A 19,256-nucleotide genomic window follows, 5' to 3' on the forward strand; every position below is an offset into this window, starting at 1 on the left:
TGCAGGCTCATGTGCAGATTGCAAGTACAGGAGAGTGTGCCAGACGTCAGCGATCCAACCACCTCCAGCTCATGAACTAGAGGAGAAGGGGCCAGAGAAATGAGAGTCGGCGGCCTGAAACTGCACTGAAAATTATTAATTCTCTGAGGGGCAGACGACAGGCAGTGCTCTGACCATCACTGAATGGCGGCAAGAATAATGCTGCTAGCAGCATTCTCTCCCCACTACTTTCCCACCCAGTCTTACGATGACATGACAGGACGGTGAAGTAGTGGGGAAACAAAAAATTGTAATGATAGTCCGATTCAAAGTGAATGGGACCGTCACCTCACCTTTTTTACTTTCCTGCCATGATGGCAGTCATTAATGGGGAAAAATTGTGAGCATGGACACAGCGTTAAAGAGCACCTGAACCTTTACTCTATATTCTGTCATGCTGTGGCTGATGCCCACAGCATGACCAAAAACTGTGTGCAGCTGCAGCTGTGCTCCAGACCTCCTGCAGCCCGCCGTGCTGCTGCAAATGCAACGTCCCCCCTCCTCCCACCGCCAGAGCCAGGAATCGCTTGACTGATCTGGCAAAATGCTAAATGAGTCAAGGTCCTCGCACCGGGGGCAGGCAAGGCCACTTCCTGGAATGAAGGCCACACCCCCTGCAACATCACATGATGCAGCAGACTGCTGCGTCACATGACGTCTGCTCTTGGCCCATTCAATGGCTGTGGGTGGGCGGGCTTCAGCGGCGGTGGGCGTTATGCCTAATGACCTGGTTCATCACCAGATCATTGAAGGTTTCCACTCACCAGATTCGGCGGGGGTAGGGGGGCCCCCGACCGGTGCAGCAGCATTGGTGGACAGATGTCCCGCCGCACTGCCGCACATACCTTACTGTCATGCTGTGGCCAGCAGCCACAGCATGACAGAATTAAAAAAAAAAAAAAAAAAAAAAAAGGTTCCGGTACCCTTTAAACTAAATCTTTTTTTTGATGACAGTTCAACTTTACAATGAAATTCCAACCAAAACACTGAGATGTCCATGGTGTATTGGCGATTAAGTAGGATCACTTTCCATGCAGTAATGTTTATTTTAAACTATTATTATTATTTATTTCTATAGCGCCATTAATTCCATGGTGCTATACATGAGAAGGGGATTACATACAAAGTTATAGATATCGTTAACAGTAAACAGATTTATAATGACAGACTGGTACAGAGGGGAGAGGACCCTGTCCTTGCGGACTTACATTCTATGAGATAGTGGGGAAGAGACAGAAGGTCGGGGATGCCGCAGGTCAGGCGGTGGTTAGGCGGTAGAATGGTTATTGCAGGCTGTAGGCTTTCCTGAAAAGATGGGTTTTCAGGTTCCGTTTGAAGGATCCAAGGGTGGTGGATAATCGGACGTGTTGAGGCATGGCATTCCAGAGGATAGGGGATATTCGGGAGAAAACTTGGAGGCGGTTGTGTGAGGAACGAATATGTGTGGAGGAGAGTAGGAGGTCTTGGGAGGATCGAAGAGTACGTGAGGGAAGATATTGGGACATTAGTTCAGAGATATAGGGAGGGAAAAAGTTGTGGATGGCTTTGTAGGTCAGTGTTAGTAGTTTGAACTGTATTCGTTGGGGAATTGGGAGCCAGTGGAGGGATTTGCAGAGGGGAGAGACAGGGGAGTAGCGAGGAGAGAGGTGGATTTGTCGGGCAGCAGAATTGAGGACAGTCTGGAGTGGTGCAAGAGAGTTAGCAGGGAGGCCACAGAGGAGGGTGTTGCAGTAGTCAAGGCGGGAGATGATGAGGGCATGTACAATGGTTTTAGTAGATTGAGGACTGAGGAAGGGACGGATTCTGGAAATATTTTTGAGTTGCTGGCGACAGGAGGTGGCAAGAGATTAGACGTGCGGTTTCAAGGACAGGGCAGAGTCGAGAGTTACTCCAAGGCAGCAGATTTCAGGTGCGGGAGAGAGCATGATGCCATGTACCATAATAGAAAGATCGGGTAGTGAAGATACGTGAGATGGAGGAAAGATAATGAGTTCAGTTTTGTCTACGTTGAGTTTTAGGAAGTGAGAGGTGAAAAATGAGGATATGACTGATAGACACTCCGGGATTCTGGACAGCAGAGAGGTGACATCTGGGCCAGAGAGGTAGATCTGAGTGTCATCTGCATATATGTGGTACTGGAAGCCATGGGACTTTGAGTTGTCCTAGGCCAAGGGTATAGATAGAAAAAAGTAGGGGCCCCAGGACAGAGCCTTGGGGGACTCCAACAGAGAAGGGGCGGGATGAGGAGGTAGTGTGGGAGACGCTGAATGTGCGGTCAGAAAGGTATTAGGAAATCCAGGATAGGGCGAGGTCTTTGATGCCAAGGGAAGAAAGAATCTGTAGCAGGAGGCAGTGGTCAACTGTGTCAAAGGCAGAGGACAGGTCAAGGAGGAGGATGGAGAATTGTCCATTAGCTTTGGTTGTGAGTAAGTCATTGGTAATTTTGTTCAGGGCAGTTTCAGTGGAGTGACGGGGCGGAAGCCAGATTGCATGATGTCAAGGAGGGAGTTAGATGAGTGGTGGGAGGAAAGTTGAGCATGGACATGCTATTCAAGGAGTTTGGAAGCAAACGGGAGCAGTGATATGGGGCGATAGCTGGGCTTAGCAGTTGGGTCAAGGTTTGATTTTTTGAGGATGGGTGTTATGGTGGCATGTTTGAAATCAGAGGGGAAGGCACCCGAAGTTAGGGATAGGTTGAAGAGATGGGTTAGGACTGGAATGATCATGTTAGTGAGGTTGGGGAGCAGGTGGGAAGGGATGGGGTCAAGTGCACAGGTGGTGAGGCGTGATTTGGAAAGGAGATGAGTAAGCTCTCCTTCAGTGATGTTGGAGAGGGAGGTTATTAGGGAGGGGCAGAGGTCTGGTATGTGGAGTGGTTGGAGTGGTGGAACTGTGAAGGTTTGCCTTATTTGGTCAATCTTGTTTTTGAAGTAGGTGGCAAAGTCCTCAGCAGAGATGAGGGGAGGTGGCAGTGGTGGGCGGAGGAGAGAGTTGAATGTGCTGAACAGTTGTTTTGGGTTGTGGGATAACGAAGATACAAGGTTTGTGAAATAGGTCTGTTTAGCAGAGGTGAGGGCTGATTTAAAGGCAAGTGTAACTTGTTTGAAAGCAGTGAAGTCGTCTGGCAGGCATGTTTTCTTCCAACGCCGCTCTGCGACCCTGGATGCTTGTCGAAGTTTTTTTGGTGAGGTTATTGTGCCAGGGTTGCCTATTGGTTTGTCGCACTTTAACATGCATGAAAGGAGCGACTGAGTCTATGGCTGATGTGAGGGTGGCATAACACTAACTAGACATATACCTTTTAATATCTTATTAGTGACAAGAAAAAAAACATACTAGCTTATCCATTTAATTGTTTTCCTATTTTTGTTTTTAGATGCCACGAAAACCCTCTATTGATAGTCGGACATTAAAAAAAAATTAAAATCTTATCCTGGCATTTTCAATGCTAATGGACAGTTAAAGTCAGCGTCTGGTCCTATCTGGAGGGAAGTTTGTTCTCACCCCTCCTTGCAGAAATATAGCTCCTTGATGGAAGAATCAGAAACTTCCCAGGCTATATTTAAACCCAAACAGATACATGACTATGTATTTCAAAATAGGTATGATCTGCAGACGTTCTTAAGTATGGAACATAATATCTTGCCTCAATCAAAAGATACAGAAATTAAGGAGTTGTGGCCTGACACAAGCACATCTGATGAAAACTCTTCAGAGGGACACTCTTCAGAGGGTAGCCCACCAGAAAAAGATCGGAAATATCTCGGGAACGAAAGGAGATCTAAAGTTAATTTTTGTTGATCAAACCGGATCTAACGAATATCTATCTGAATCCATCCAAAAAACGGCAAATTTCAAATTGGGGGGGCTAACCCGTACCTAACCCCCCACCTGACACCCCCAATATCTCGGGAATGAAAGGAGATCTAACGTTAATTTTTGCTGATCAAACCGGATCTAACGAATATCTATCAGAATCCATCCAAAAATGGCAAATTTCTTAGTTGGGGGGGCTAGCTACGTGTTAGCCCCCCCTGGAAAAGATCGTAAATATCTCATTTTGTAGGGGTGATCTAACGTTAGTTTTGGTTGATCAAACCGGATCTAACAAAGATCTAACGAATGTAATCATTTTTTACCCAAATTCTCACTAAGGGGGGGCTAACCCGGGGGTGGTGTGAGAGTCTCCTGAAGTGAGTGACCCTCACTGCTGAGTATTTGGGTCAGTGTAGCAGGAAGTGGATCTCATCCTCCAGGGCCTCCTGGTCACAGTGTTGGCACAGTCTTTCCTCCCTGGGCTTGTAGCTCTGCCTGTGTTGGCCGGATTCGATGGCCAGGCTATATGGGCTCAGGATCTTGCAGTCTCTGGGGTCCGGGAGTTTCTCCAGATATGGGGCCACTCTGCAGTCTCTCTGTAGACTCCGGTACATGGTCACTTTCTGTGAGCTGATGATGTCGTTCTTCCAGTCACTTAGGTACCTCTCCTGGCCTTCGTCTACCATCTTCCTGATTCTGGCTTTTGTCAGGTTGCTGTGATTGGTGTTCTGGTCAGGTTGGGTTTGGGTGAGCTGTTCCGAGGGTCCTGGCTTTTCTGTTTCACCTACATGAGTCAGGGCTTTATGGTGATGGGAGCTGGGATTGCTCCTACGTAGGTGAGCCCGGAATGACAGTGCCCTCTTTAGAACCGTTATGTGTAGAGGTAATCTGCCCAGCTCGGCCCGGCAAGCACTGTTGGAGGTGCGCCGATGGACTTGAAGAAGGTGCTTGCAGAATTCCAGGTGGAATATTTCCGTTGGGCTTGCAATCCCACCTTGACCAGTCTGGGTAGGTGTGAGGACCCCAGACTTCACTGCCATTAGTGATGTGTCGTTCATGAACGATCCGATTCAAAGAGCCGGCTCCCCGCTGGCAACGAAATGAGCCGGCTCTGCACTGTGAACGAGCCGGCTCTGCACTGTGAACGAGCCGGCTCTGCACTGTGAACGAGCCGGCTCTGCACTGTGAACGAGCCGGCTCTGCACTGTGAACGAGCCGGCTCTGCACTGTGAACGAGCCGGCTCTGCACTGTGAACGAGCCGGCTCTGCACTGTGAACGAGCCGGCTCTGCACTGTGAACGAGCCGGCTCTGCACTGTGAACGAGCCGGCTCTGCACTGTGAACGAGCCGGCTCTGCACTGTGAACGAGCCGGTTCTTTTTTTTTTTTCTTTCTTTTTCTGGCGCCAGGCAGTGGCAGTGACTCATCTGGGAGGAGGCAGAGCTGTCAGGAGACAGAGAGAAATGTGTGCTGTCTGTGCTGGAGTGGAAATATTTAAAGTGATTCACTCCTCCTAGCTTCAGACATGCATGCATGGCATACAGTATATGGCATGTGACTGTAGAGGGGTTAAACTCAAGTGACTCAGCAAGTTGGTCTCATGTAGACTCTCACATATACTATTAGTTAAAGTCCCCCTGACTCAGCTCAGCAGCAGTGCAGCACTGAGTGAGGCCGGTTTCACATTTGCGCTTTATGGCGCAGCGACGGACTGCGCACGGCCGCCGCTAAGCCCGGCTCCCTGCCCGCCCCTTCCGGTCATTGCCGCCTACTAGCGCACATGGACGCTTGCTATCTGCGCACCCTATCTTTAGCATAGGGTGCGCAGATCGAGCGCTAGCAGGATTTTGCCGTGCGCTGCGCACTTTTGAAGGTGCGCGCCGAAATGCAACATGCTGCGTTCGGCTGACACGGGCACACCTTCAAAAGTGCGCAGCGCACGGCAAAATCCTGCTAGAGCACGGCCAGCGCACGATCTGCGCACCCTATGCTAAAGATAGGGTGCGCAGATCACAAGCGTCCATGTGCGCTAGTAGACGGCGATGACCGGAAGGGGCGGGCAGGGAGCCGGCAGGGGACGGGGCTTAGCGGTGGCTGTGCGCAGGCCGTCGCTGCGCCATAAAGCGCAAATGTGAAACCGGCCTGAGTGAGGAGGATTCCGAACAGTCACACAGGACAAGAACCCTACAGGGAGAAGCGTCAGTTCTTGCTGAGGGGAGGGTAAGCAATATAATAAAGTGATTTCAGGCAAGACTGTGCAGAGATCTAGGTCCAGCCCCAATAATTAGGCCATGTGCACACAATTTTTGGTGCTGTGGATTTGGAAAAATCTGCAGGTAAAAAAGACCTGCGGTTTAGCCCTGCGGTTTCACACCTCTACAATGGAGGTTTGAAACCGCAGCGGATTCCGTACAAAGAATTGACATGCTGTGGATTTGAACCCGCAGCAAATTCGCGCGGAAAAATCTGCATGTGCACAGCGTTTTTCAGTTTACCATTGAAAACAATGGTACTGTACAACACACCTAAAGCTGCTACGGACCCGCAGAGCCTGAAACGCTGCAGATCCGCAGCAGAATCCGCACCGTGTGCACATGGCCTTATAGGGTTAAGCTGGTTTCACACGTGCATATTTTGGCTGCACACGGATTCGTTCTCCTCTCCATTGACTTTCAGTGGTGACGGATGGGACTGTGCATCCAGTTGTTACCGTTTTCCCACAGATCCGTGTGTCTGCATATTTTATCAGATGCACAAAAACACAACTTGTTGCAGTTTTGTGTCATCTGAAAAACACGAGGCGCAGGGAGACGCACGGATCCGCGGCTACACGTCTGGAATTAACATGGAGCTCTATGGAGCACGGATCCAGGAGAACACGGGTCCGTGTGCAGGCATCCGTGTTGCGGCACTGATGCTCGGAAGTGAGGGATGTGCTATGGGAAAGTGATGAAACTGTATGGGACCAGACTGCAGACATAATGTAGACTATGTCCGCATGCTGCTCTGTCATACAGTGATCTTTCCCGCCTCACTAGAAGGGCTTGTGCCCTATGTTACAGTGTGGTAATGATAATAAAATGTATTGGGAGCATGTATATAACATGGGGGCACCTGGTTAGGGGCTGCACGAGTGGGGCTGCGTTCACACTAGTGTTTTGGTACAGTGCGTTGTGATGCGTAGCAATCCTGATCCAGATTAGATCTCTATACTTAACATAGGGACGCACGGACCTGCGTTTGCATCAGGATCAGGATGCATCAGGATTTTCCATGTTCTCCCAAAATGCAGCTTGTTGCGAATTTTGGGTGTTAAAAAAAATCTGCAGACATCCTGATATGTGTCAGCAAAAACATATGATTGTCAATGTAGACGCACCTGAATCAGGATGTCTGCGTCCAATCTGCATGTGGATTTCATACTGCGCAGGCTCCCAGCCCCATTGTCTTTTTTTCTTTCACCAGTCTCTCTCTCCCCCTATCCTCTGCCTCAGAAGTCAGAATTTCACATTTCCAACCAAATCCTCATTAGGGTGCAGTTCCATGCGTTTGCATCCATTTGCAGAAAAAACACGGATGCGAATAAATCGCGTCCAAGAGGGAATGACTGCAGCAATGAAGGTGCGGACGACTAGTCTGGGGGAATAGACGTCCCGCTGGGCTACTAATGGTTCATTATCAGATCACCAGCGCCGATAGGAAACTATTCTTACTGCACAAGACTTTATTACACTGCAGTAATAGGGGGGTCAGGAGGAAGGGGCCAGTGGGGAACATAAAGGATCGTTTCAGTGTAATATGGAAACAGAACTGGCCCTAGTCCAAATCATTTTGCAGGCTTCAAATAAGTACACCTGCGAGGTTGTCCATGACTTTAATGCTGGCTAACCTTAGAATAGGTCAGCAATGTCTGACCAGTGAGGGTGCGACACCGAGCACCCCGGCCCGGCAGCTGTACTTCGTGTCTGATTTTACCATTCAGTAGGCTTTGCGTACATATTTTGGAGTGTGTGTGTTGGCACAGTGCTTCCAACATACGGATTATACTCTTATACAGCGCCAACACAGATTGCAGCACTTACTAATCCAGACAGGACATGTACAAAAAACGCCACAGATTAGAAAGGAATGCATGGTAAGACTGTCTGCAAGCAAGGAGCCGGGGCCTGATCACAAGAGCTGACAATCTGAGGAGACAGCAATGCTGAATAACAGTCTACACTGTGTCACTAGATCCTTATACAGGGGTATAATGAGGCCTCACTGTACATGCAAAGACCTGGAACGAGGACTGGGGAAAACGGATTAATATTAAAAAAAGAGCCGTTAAAAGAGCCAAAAGAGCCGGCTCTTTATTGTGAGCGGAGCCGAATGAGCTGGATCGCCAAAAAGAGCCGAACTTCCCATCACTAGCTGCCATACAGGAGGATTGAGGTGATGATAGAGTTGAAGATTTTTAACCAGACCCTCACTGGTGGCTTCAGATGGTAGAGTTTCCTTCGGATGGCATAGAAGGTTTTGCAGGCCTTGTCTTTCAGGGCTCTATGGCTTGTTTGAAGCTCCCTGACCGGTGAATCTCTAGGCCCAGGAAGGTATATTTGTCCGTTCCTGTAAGGGCGCAGTTGTTGAGGACAAATGAAGGGTGCTGGTCTGATTTTCTCTCTCTTCTGGAACACCATGATGTTGGTTTTCTTTAGGTTGACTGGTAGTGCCCAGGTCGAGCTGAATTTCTCTAAGATTTTCAGGTTGTCTTGGAGGCCTTTCTCGGTTGGTGACAGAAGCAACAGGTCATCTGCATACAGCCGGAATTTCACCTGCGCATCGTGGAGGGTGAGACCTGGTGCTGCAGTCTATATCTACAGTAATATATACCTGACAGGAGCCCGTACAGTCTATCTACAATAATATATACCTGACAGGAGCCCGTACAGTCTATCTACAATAATATATACCTGACAGGAGCCCGTACAGTCTATCTACAATAATATATACCTGACAGGAGTCCGTACAGTCTGTATCTACAATAATATATACCTGACAGGAGCCCGTACAGTCTGTATCTACAATAATATATACCTGACAGGAGCCATACAGTCTATATCTACAATAATATACAGACTGTACGGGCTCCTGTCAGGTATATATTATTGTAGATACAGACTGTACGGGCTCCTGTCAGGTATATATTATTGTAGATACAGACTGTACGGGCTCCTGTCAGGTATATATTATTGTAGGTACAGACTGTATGGCTCCTGTCAGGTATATATTACTGTAGATATAGACTGTATGGCTCCTGTCAGGTATATATTACTGTAGATAGACTGTACGGGCTCCTGTCAGGTATATCTACAGTAATATATACCTGACAGGAGCCATACAGTCTGTATCTACAATAATATATACCTGATAGGAGCCCGTACAGTCTATATCTACAACAATATATACCTGACAGGAGCCCGTACAGTCTATATCTACAACAATATATACCTGACAGGAGCCCGTACAGTCTGTATCTACAACAATATATACCTGACAGGAGCCCGTACAGTCTGTATCTACAATAATATATACCTGACAGAAGTCCGTACAGTCTGTATCTACAATAATATATACCTGACAGGAGCCCGTACAGTCTGTATCTACAATAATATATACCTGACAGGAGCCCGTACAGTCTATATCTACAATAATATATACCTGACAGGAGCCCGTACAGTCTATATCTACAATAATATATACCTGACAGGAGCCCGTACAGTCTATATCTACAATAATATATACCTGACAGGAGCCCGTACAGTCTATATCTACAATAATATATACCTGACAGGAGCCCGTACAGTCTATATCTACAATAATATATACCTGACAGGAGCCCGTACAGTCTATATCTACAATAATATATACCTGACAGGAGCCTATACAGTCTGTATCTACAATAATATATACCTGACAGGAGCCATACAGTCTATATCTACAATAATATATACCTGACAGGAGCCCATACAGTCTATATCTACAATAATATATACCTGACAGGAGCCTATACAGTCTGTATCTACAATAATATATACCTGACAGGAGCCCGTACAGTCTATATCTACAACAATATATACCTGACAGGAGCCCGTACAGTCTATATCTACAATATATACCTGACAGGAGCCCATACAGTCTGTATCTACAATAATATATACCTGACAGGAGCCCGTACAGTCTGTATCTACAATAATATATACCTGACAGGAGCCCGTACAGTCTAGTGTCTTCACCAGTGAGCCGGCTAGACTGTATGGGCTGCAGTCAGGCACCTGGAAGGAGCCCATACAGTCTAGGCTCAACCGTATAAACGGGGGAGGACTGACACGGACACCAGAGAGTGGAACTGGCCGCCTCAACACCACAGACTGTAGAAGACCAGAGTTTTAGGTTTACACATAGACTGTACTGCAGCGCCACAGTGTGGTAACTGTGCGTACATGCACATGGTCTCCCATTGAGTCAGTGAAATTCACTGGAGGACTCAAAAAAGGAAATGATAGTGTTAGAATTTATAGAAATTTCTGGCTCAATCATGAAGTGAAGTTTTGGGAATTAATTTTTGGGAATCTTTTAACAAATTAAGCAGATGGTACCTGGCACATGGAGTTTGTATATATATTAAGGAAAAAATTATAGGAGCGCTAAAAAGTGTTCTTGTTCCTCAAATAATTTTTGTCACACTAACTTTTAGTTTGTTCAGATTTCTTTTAAATAACTGGAGGTAAATGTTAAGAAAACCACTGTGCGGCACATGCAGGGATTCCCGGTGTGATATTTTATTATTATCACTAATTTCCCATGGGACTGGAGTGACTGTATCAGCCCCAGTTACAGGGCAGGCCCAGCCTGCGGAGCTACAATCCAGCAGATCCTTTTCCCTTTTGGCCTCTGGTGATCATGCGATCGCCGGTCGGGAGGCGGAAGCCATGTTACTGCCTCCTTATCTATATACATGTTCAGCGCCACGTATACAGTGATCAGAAGGGCAGAGGGGATAATAAACCAGCTCTGCCTTCTCTATGGGGAATCTTGCCTGTGATCGCCGTCTGCCCGTTCCTGCAGCTGGTAGGTTACAGCAGCAGAGCGGTGGCATAATAGTCCTGGCAGCACTGAGATCATGAGCAGGAATCAGCCAACAAATGTCTGGACTTTGCATGATCTCAAGCCTTATCCACACGTCCGTGTTCAGGGGTTGTTTTTTTTTTGGAGACAACATGATACCATTATAATCTATCACAAAATGATCCAGGTTGGAAAACTCAATCCTGGGTAACACTGGGCTCAGTAGTGGACCTTCACATTTCAGCATGAAGCCTTAGACACCTGTTTTATCATCAGATTATCACTAGAGGCCTAGTAAACGCGCTGCAATGTAGTCCTCCATACTCATGAGCTCCATATAACCCCACCGTTACCAGATTGGTAGCTCTCTGCCTATGCACAGCGTACACAGAAAGCTGCCAATAATCAGTGGTGTGGGCGGGGTTTATACAGAGATCTGCAGCAGATGAACCAAATCTTTATAAAACTGCGGAAAGCAGCCCAGTAAGTGATACATTGCTGGAATCAGGGTCTCTGCCCCTACATCATGCTGCTCTCAGATGGGATAGGAAAAAGCCTGGTAACAAATTCCCTTCAAAGGCACACACGGATCGTACACTGATGACACCAGTACCTTTATATCATTGACGTGTTTAAACGGGTGTGTGAACGAGGCCTTACTGTGGGGGAATCCCATGGTGTAAACAGCGATAGGAACACAGCTCTGAGGTGTAACGTCTGTGATTATGAATAGAGATTGAGCCCCGGATGTCTACAATTTGTGGACGATTCTTGCCTGAATTGTCTTAAGACCCCCGGCCTTGCGGTGCCCGCTGGAGTTACGCCATCTTTATAGACATTTAATCACAAGAAGCGCCTCTAATATAGAGGCCACTCAGTGTACAACGCTCATTAAACAGGCACACACGTCCTGTGCCCACTCTCCCTTCCATGGACCCCCGACTCCTCAGATGTGGACCCTACATATCACCTATGGACACCAGACACCGATCGCACGGACACAGAAATATTCTCTTTTATTACAAGTCAATAGTCACAGAAAGAGACAAATATTCTTCAATGTTATCCCCCAGTAATAAAATATCAGACACACCGTTTTGGGGGCTGTGCCGCTGCTGATGAGCGGGGGGGGGGGATGATGTGTAGTGTTACCCTACTCATTGTAAGGTACAGATCAGTGCTCGCCCTTAGAGTGACTGCGGGGGGGTTGGAGGGAGGAGTCGGGCTGGGACCACCGGCGGCAGAAACTTCTGCTAAAGGAAAGATGAACGTAGAAGCTGCTGCAGCGCGGACATTGACATTTACAAAACCCCTTTTAGATGCAAAACAAAAAAAATCTGCAGTGTAAACGAAGGGTTAATCCCACAGCTCTCCCAGACATTTATTCCTCCTGTCTTATGAACAGGAATCTGTCACCAGGTCTTTGCTACCGTGAAAGCAGCATAATGCTTGAGAATCCCTGATTCCTGTGATGTGTCACTTACTAGGCTGCTTGCTGTAATTTTGATAAAATCACTTTCATCAGCAGAATATTATCACTAGGGGGGCTAGTAAACCTGCTGGCATGTAGTCCTAACCCTCCCTCACCACCAATGATTGGCAGCTTTCTGCCTATGCACAGCGTACACAGAAAGGTGCCAAACCGGTGGGTAGGCGGAGTTATACAGGGCTCAGCATTCAGAGAACTGCTAGAGGAAACAGTTTTTAATCAAAACTACAGGGAGTCAAGTGACACATCGTTGGAATCAGGGCTTCAGCCCCTACATCCTGCTACTCTCAGATTGGGTAGTAAAAACTTGGTGGCAGATTCCCTTTAAAAGTAGTCTATAGTCGTTATCCCACCCTATAGCGGTAGTGACAGGAGAATACTTCCCTTGGGGGCACAATCCTGACAACAGTGACGTATGCTGGGGGATAAAAGTATCAGACAGTGACCAACGAGGTGATTCCTGGCATATATAGGGGGCTTATGTAAGGGGTGGGGGTTGTTCTCATCAATTATCAAGGCCATGTCTCCCCATTATGCAGTGGATGGGGGCTGCAGACTCAGGGGCTTACTTTCTACACTAAGCTTATATCGGTGCACAAGCTTTAGTAGACAAGTGTAGAAATAATATATAAGCCGGCACCCGACTGTCCGCTCGTTGCTGCAGTTCATGCCCTATATCTACAGTCTACTAACATACCAACAAGTCTGATAATCACTAAATGCACAAATTGTGAATATCTGTCTATAATGGGATTTCTCATCCATCTGCTCCTGCACTTTTCCTTTGCACCAGCTTCCCTATAGCATTTAAAGGGAACCTTTCACCAGGTTTCTGCTTTCTCATCTGAAAGCAGCACAATGTAGAAAAAGAGACCCTGATTCCAGCGATGTGTCACTTAGGTTACTGGGTGCAGCAGTTGTGATAAAATCAGAGATTTTAGATGTAGCAATACAGCAGAGCTCAACAAGCTGATCCCACCCACACCACAGCTTTATGTGTACATTGTCTATGATCACAAAGCTGCCAATCAGTGTTGGGGGTGGGGTTGGACCAGGATGCATGTGAGCTGTAGTCATGCAGTGATAATCTCCTGCTGATAAAATACTCATTGAATTGAAACAACAGCACATAGCTCAATAAGTGACACATTGCTGAAATCAATGCCTCAGCTCCTCCGTCTGATGTCATAGCAAAAACCTACCCCCAGATTCCCTTTAAAGAGCACTTCCCCTGAACATTTATTTGCTTTCTTCTCTCTAATTTATCCAAAACGTACCACAAGAAAAGAACCCCCCCTTTTTACAGGTCTACTGCTTTCCCAATAATGGCCAAGCTAAGCAATGCCTACATTTAGGAATCTAAGAGAGCTTAGTAACAGCTGCTGAGGACCTGGACTGGCAGCCATACTGGTTATTGCCCAGCATTCCCACAAGCAGATGTTACAACTATTTGAACATATACTTATCTGAAAGCGAATGCTTTTGGATCGCAATATCTTTTAAAAGGGCTTGTTCAGCTAAGAAAACATGAAAAAAGTCCTACCTAACCCATCACCCTTGGCTCCTGTTCAGACACTTCCTGCGGACCAGTCAGCTCAGCAGTGGGGACCAAGAGAAGGGGAAGCGGCAGAACAGGAGCGGCGAAAGATCAGAAGGGCAAGTATAACGTCCCATTATCATTTTAACCCATTCTGAAAATTGTTTGCTGGCCGGACAACCCCTTTAATGACCTTATAGATAAGTGGAAACACAAATGCAAGAATTGGAACCTCATCATTATACGGCTCCATTCACTTACTGCAGGAACCAATAACAGTTCACTTTTCTTTGTTACAAAGCTTCCTACCCTCCATATTGACGTTGACGCCGGGAATGAATGGTGGAAACCTATAAATATAAGTGACGGCAGCAGCCAGGACCTGAGTGATTGGAGCTTAGAACCCACTGGTCTTCATTTAGTTTTTGATTTTTTTTTTTTGTAGGTCTGAACATATAAAGAGAATATCTACTTGTATCGAGCAGATGGGGAATAGGGGAAAACCATTCCTTTTTGTCCACAAGAGGCGGGTACACAGTAGGCAGACGTTTCACACTAGTTTCTTGGCCTCGAAGAAGCTCTTAAGGTGTCTCATTTGCCAGATGCCAGTGAGGATGAGGATGAGAGTCTGGGCAATAGACCACCACAGGACGCGCTGGTTCGTGCTCTCGCTGGTTAGTCGGAAGCGCTCTTCACGATACTGCAACAAAGGTAAAGGAATCAGTGGCTACGCGGCTCGTATTAGGACAAGGCTTTTCTAAAAAGAAAGGGCTGCAGCCCTAGAGGTCTCACGTGGGACTTTAGCCTATTAGTGTGTATGGATGTAATAAATGGGGGGGCGTCACCGCCGCACTCTTTAAGGTTGAAAATACAAAAGGAATTTTATTGTGCAGATATGACATGTAGGTATATGGACATGGGCGGCATAAATTTACAACATTTTGACCCCTCCCGGGTATTAATCATGTATTCGCTTTATTCAGATGGAGAAGAACCTCACAGACTGCATTAGCGCCGGAGCACTGGCTCTTCTCTGTTTGGACAGAGCGACTACATTATTACCAAGAAGGGGTCGAAACGTTGTAAATTTATGCCGCCAGTGTCCACATACCTCCGCATTGCCTACTCTATAGCTGCACAATAAAATTAGTTTTGTATCTTCAATCTCGAGTAGTGCTGTGGACTAACCCATGACCTGACCATGAGGACCATATCCCAATAACCAGCACCTCCCAGTCTTACTGAGTGCACACCAATACTTCTTTATATATGCAAAGCAAGATATCAAGCTCCACTGATGATCCCCCTTGGCCCTGGAAAATTATTTGGTTGTGGCATGACAAAAGAAAAATTGCAAATCGTATCCAGGTCCCAGGCGACTTACAGTGACGCCAATGATGAACATTACAAGTGGTGTTACATTGTGCCGCTGAGATCCATATACCAGAGTTCTTGTCTAAACCATGGAAAACTAGTAAAGTACGATGTATAGAATAGTAAACTTGGTTTGGACTCCCCCATCTTACCCTCTGATAGTTCTGCTCCTTTTGGATCTGTTCCACCTGATCCAGGAGTTGTCTAACCCGGAGCTGTAGTTCTGTTAATTTGTCCTTTGCTGCGATCTCCGGGTAATTGTTGGTGTGTTCTCCTATCTGGATGTCCAAATGAACTCTCTGCAATGGAACGAAAGCCTGATGTCATGCCCAAGTAGTAAAGGGTTATTCCCAGAAATCAGTTTTCCATACACACACAATTAAAGTGGTGGTCCACTATGGCAGCCCCTTTTAAATGCCCATGGTCCCCGAGATAAATAAGAAAAGCCGATACCTTCTGCACCGGCGCCATTCTAGCGTTGTCTGCGTCGGATCTCCCTGTGCTCACATGACATTTTCATGTCACTTGAGTGCTGCAGCCAATCGGCAACTACTGACTGACTGCAGCCTTCAATATTTCTTCACAGCAGACGTCTGCTCTGACGGAATATTGATGAGCAGCAGTCGGTCAGCATCCGCTGATTGAACACAGCAGTGATGAGACAACAATGTCACCCACCCAAATAGGACATTTTCTGTGGATCATAAGGGATAAAACTTCTCCTTGTGGACAGTGACGGGTCAGGGTGAGGAGACTTATAGGCCATATCCTCTTCTGATTGGGAGAGGAATCTAACTCTAGTGATACCTATTGGATGTAGCAATCCTAAAAGTAAAATAGTCTAAGTCATGCGGCAAGGCTCGTTACCGACTTTTAGGATTGCTACAGCCAATAAGTGGCAAGATAGCACAGCAAGAGACCTGTCAATCACCTGCAGCGGCTCTGCGAGAAGCCGGCCAGGGGAGGAGACCGAATGATCTCTTTAAAGTAGATCCTTAAAAAGTGTAAAGTCTCTGTAAGCCTGGAGCACTTCATTGACAATATACTAGGCTGCAGTTCTGCATGTTGACTGACACCCGGCTCAGCCTCACACAGCGGGGAATAAGCATGACATCAGTAGCGACGATCCATCGACAGAGCAGAGTGAAAGAGAAGGACCAGCTCTGTCGGCGTGACATCACAGGAGGCAGGAAAATCGCCAGAAGGAGCGGTCTGTGACCTCCTTTAGCCAGGTGAGACAGTCACAGGGCTGCAAAATCCTGGATAACCCCTTTAACTTTGTGAACATCCCTCTTCCATCAGTTACTAATTTTATGGTGTAGTAGCTTTTTGTGAGCTTAACAGATATTTTGTGATACATTGTACTGTGTATTATCAACTATGTTTTACAGTCCGTTTTTTTTTGGGGGGGTGGGGTAACCTTCTACCACTGCAATCAGATGTAATCTATGGCAGAATGAAGCTGCAGCACCTCCACAGGGGAGAAGAAGAATTACATGGGGTCTAGTAAAATCAATAAGCAGAGTAGGTCCTCCAGAGACAGAGTGATGTATTACTGTGAGATAAGGCTGAACACCACGGCTGCGCCCAATCCTGTGTGTCACTAACGGAAAAAACACACAGTAATAATTATACCAGTTTGCCTCCAGCAAAAAGGGACATTCTAGTAGAGTTAGAATGCAGGCAGATCTGGTGCTCTCCGGGGGTGTGAGATGTGAAGGTAAATCGGCCTTCTGAACCGTACTGCCTGGAGAGGATGACCTACAAAAGAAATAAAAAATAAAGATGAAATTAGATTTAAACTAGTTGGTAAATATTAAGACATATAATGCAAATCTGTTATTAGACGGAAGAGATACATAAAGCTTCATGCTCAATACTCCACACACTGCCAGACTCTCTGACAAACACAGCACTGCTACAAAATATCACGTATACCCCACACTGCCAGACTCTCTGACAAACACAGCACTGCTACAAAATATCACGTATACCCCACACTGCCAGACTCTGACAAACACAGCACTGCTACAAAATATCACATATACCCCACACTGCCAGACTCTCTGACAAACACAGCACTGCTACAAAATATCACGTATACCCCACACTGCCAGACTCTGACAAACACAGCACTGCTACAAAATATCACATATAGCCTTAGGGAAGGGCCACACAGATATCAGAGCACGGATGAGGTGCTGGTGCCTTATACCCCAGTCCTGAGAGTGGCTGTCAAATAACAAATGAGAGCAAAATAATTTCTTCTTGTTAATGGTTAACAGCAAACAGTTTGCAATAAAGGTCTAATAATAAAGCTGAAAGCTGCTACAACTTCAGGGTTTTTTTTTTTAAGCAGCTGCACCAATGTTGCCTTTCCGCCGCTCCACGAGACCCCGGCATTAGGCTGGAATCACATGTCCCCATTATACAGTCCGTGCTCAGGACGTCACTCCCGGCTCGACTGCAGGTCTTCTGACCCGAATTATCAGCGTGACATACACATATGAGGTCATTAGTTCGTGTCAGGAGACAATATAAAAGATGCAGTGAGAACAGCCTCCATTTACCTTGCCATCGGGGTCCTTCACCTTGACATGCATGCCCAGACCTGGCGTAGAGGGCAGAAACGTCTCGGCCTGTTTGTCCCACAGCTGAGTCTTGTAGTTTCCTGCAATTAAAAAGAAATTAAATAGACCTTTAGGGTTAAAATAAGTATTCGTACTGGACCCACACCTTTAATGATCTATGCTGGATATATGCGTCACGGAGTGAGTCCGGGTGTGTGGACCTGGGCTCAGTACACATGGGACAGACGCAAACTGTGCTACACAGCCGGCACCTGCCTCTAACAGAAGCGACCTGAGGGGCTAGCACTGATGGCTGCCGATACCCTCCTCCTCCACGACTCAGCCCGAGCGGCCGTTTGGGTGTCCATCGACTTCCACTCAACATGACTGCAGGATGGTGATGGGCAGCAGGGGATCTGCTGGAGACCCCTATTGCAGCCATGTTAGTTCTCCTGTGAAGTCCAACCACAAACTACCGGGGTTTATAGGAGACCGTGATTTTTACCACACACTTATAATACAGTGCACCGATTGCTTTTACCATAGTACTGCAGTATATGGTACATAAATAACTGCAGGTTCAATTCTCTATGTGACAGGCAAAAAAGTAGAAAGTAAAAAAAAAGTTTTTAAAACGATTAAAGAAAAAAAAAAAATGCAAAAAGCTGTATTTTTCCCAGTTAAAAATTAACAAATGTCATAAATGATTAAGAAGGCATTTGTTATTACCGCATATATAAAAATCACATCACAATGTAAGATTGTTTCACTGAAGCAGATGCAAAAAAAAAAAAAAAAAAATCCACCTAGTCTTAAAGGGCTGTTGCTCTCTTATCTGCCTCATAATGTTACATGACGCCCAAATCTCTGGCACAAGTAGCAGAATTTCGGTTACTGTCTCTTTAAATTCAAACAACTTTTAAATCTGTTTCCATAGCAGCGGAGCTTGTTACAACCGTTGCTACAAAAGTATACAATCGTTGCCACGGCAACACTGCAGGGCGCCTGTCAGGGCTTTTAACCCTGTATTAACCAGCGCTCAGCACAAGCTGCACCTGCCGCTCTCACCTATCACCATGGTCTCATCCGGGATCTCCTCAATGAAGCATCGCTTCTCCGTCTCCCCGATGTGAAAATAGAGGCCCCGGGCCAGGCCGAGGTGCAGCAGCAGCAGCACGAGCAGTGGGACTAGTTTGGGTCTGAGGGTCCCACAGCCCGGGGCGAGGGGAGACATGACTGACAGTACAGGGCTGTGCGCTCGCTGCGGCTGAAGCCTCCTGCGTGTCACGCCTCCGTCCGGAAAGCATCTTCGACTGCTGATTGGC

The 19,256-nt window shown here is 46.7% G+C and overlaps 1 protein-coding gene across 1 annotated transcript; it reads right to left on the bottom strand.

Annotated features, from left to right (window-relative positions):
• Window positions 1–11,960: 11,960 nt before the first annotated feature.
• Window positions 11,961–19,238, bottom strand: TMED4 (transmembrane p24 trafficking protein 4). The gene is made up of 5 exons (XM_073588640.1): window positions 19,000–19,238; window positions 17,932–18,032; window positions 16,997–17,122; window positions 15,514–15,660; window positions 11,961–14,687 (listed from the first exon to the last, which is right to left on the bottom strand). The coding sequence occupies exons 1-5, from the start codon at window positions 19,163–19,165 to the stop codon at window positions 14,538–14,540; spliced, it is 690 nt and encodes a 229-aa protein (XP_073444741.1). The 5' UTR covers window positions 19,166–19,238; the 3' UTR covers window positions 11,961–14,537.
• Window positions 19,239–19,256: the final 18 nt, after the last annotated feature.

The sequence above is a fragment of the Dendrobates tinctorius genome, unplaced genomic scaffold (genome assembly GCF_039654945.1).
Source record: "Dendrobates tinctorius isolate UK_male_01 unplaced genomic scaffold, ASM3965494v1 ptg000104l, whole genome shotgun sequence".
Classification (NCBI taxonomy): Eukaryota; Metazoa; Chordata; class Amphibia; order Anura; family Dendrobatidae; genus Dendrobates; species Dendrobates tinctorius.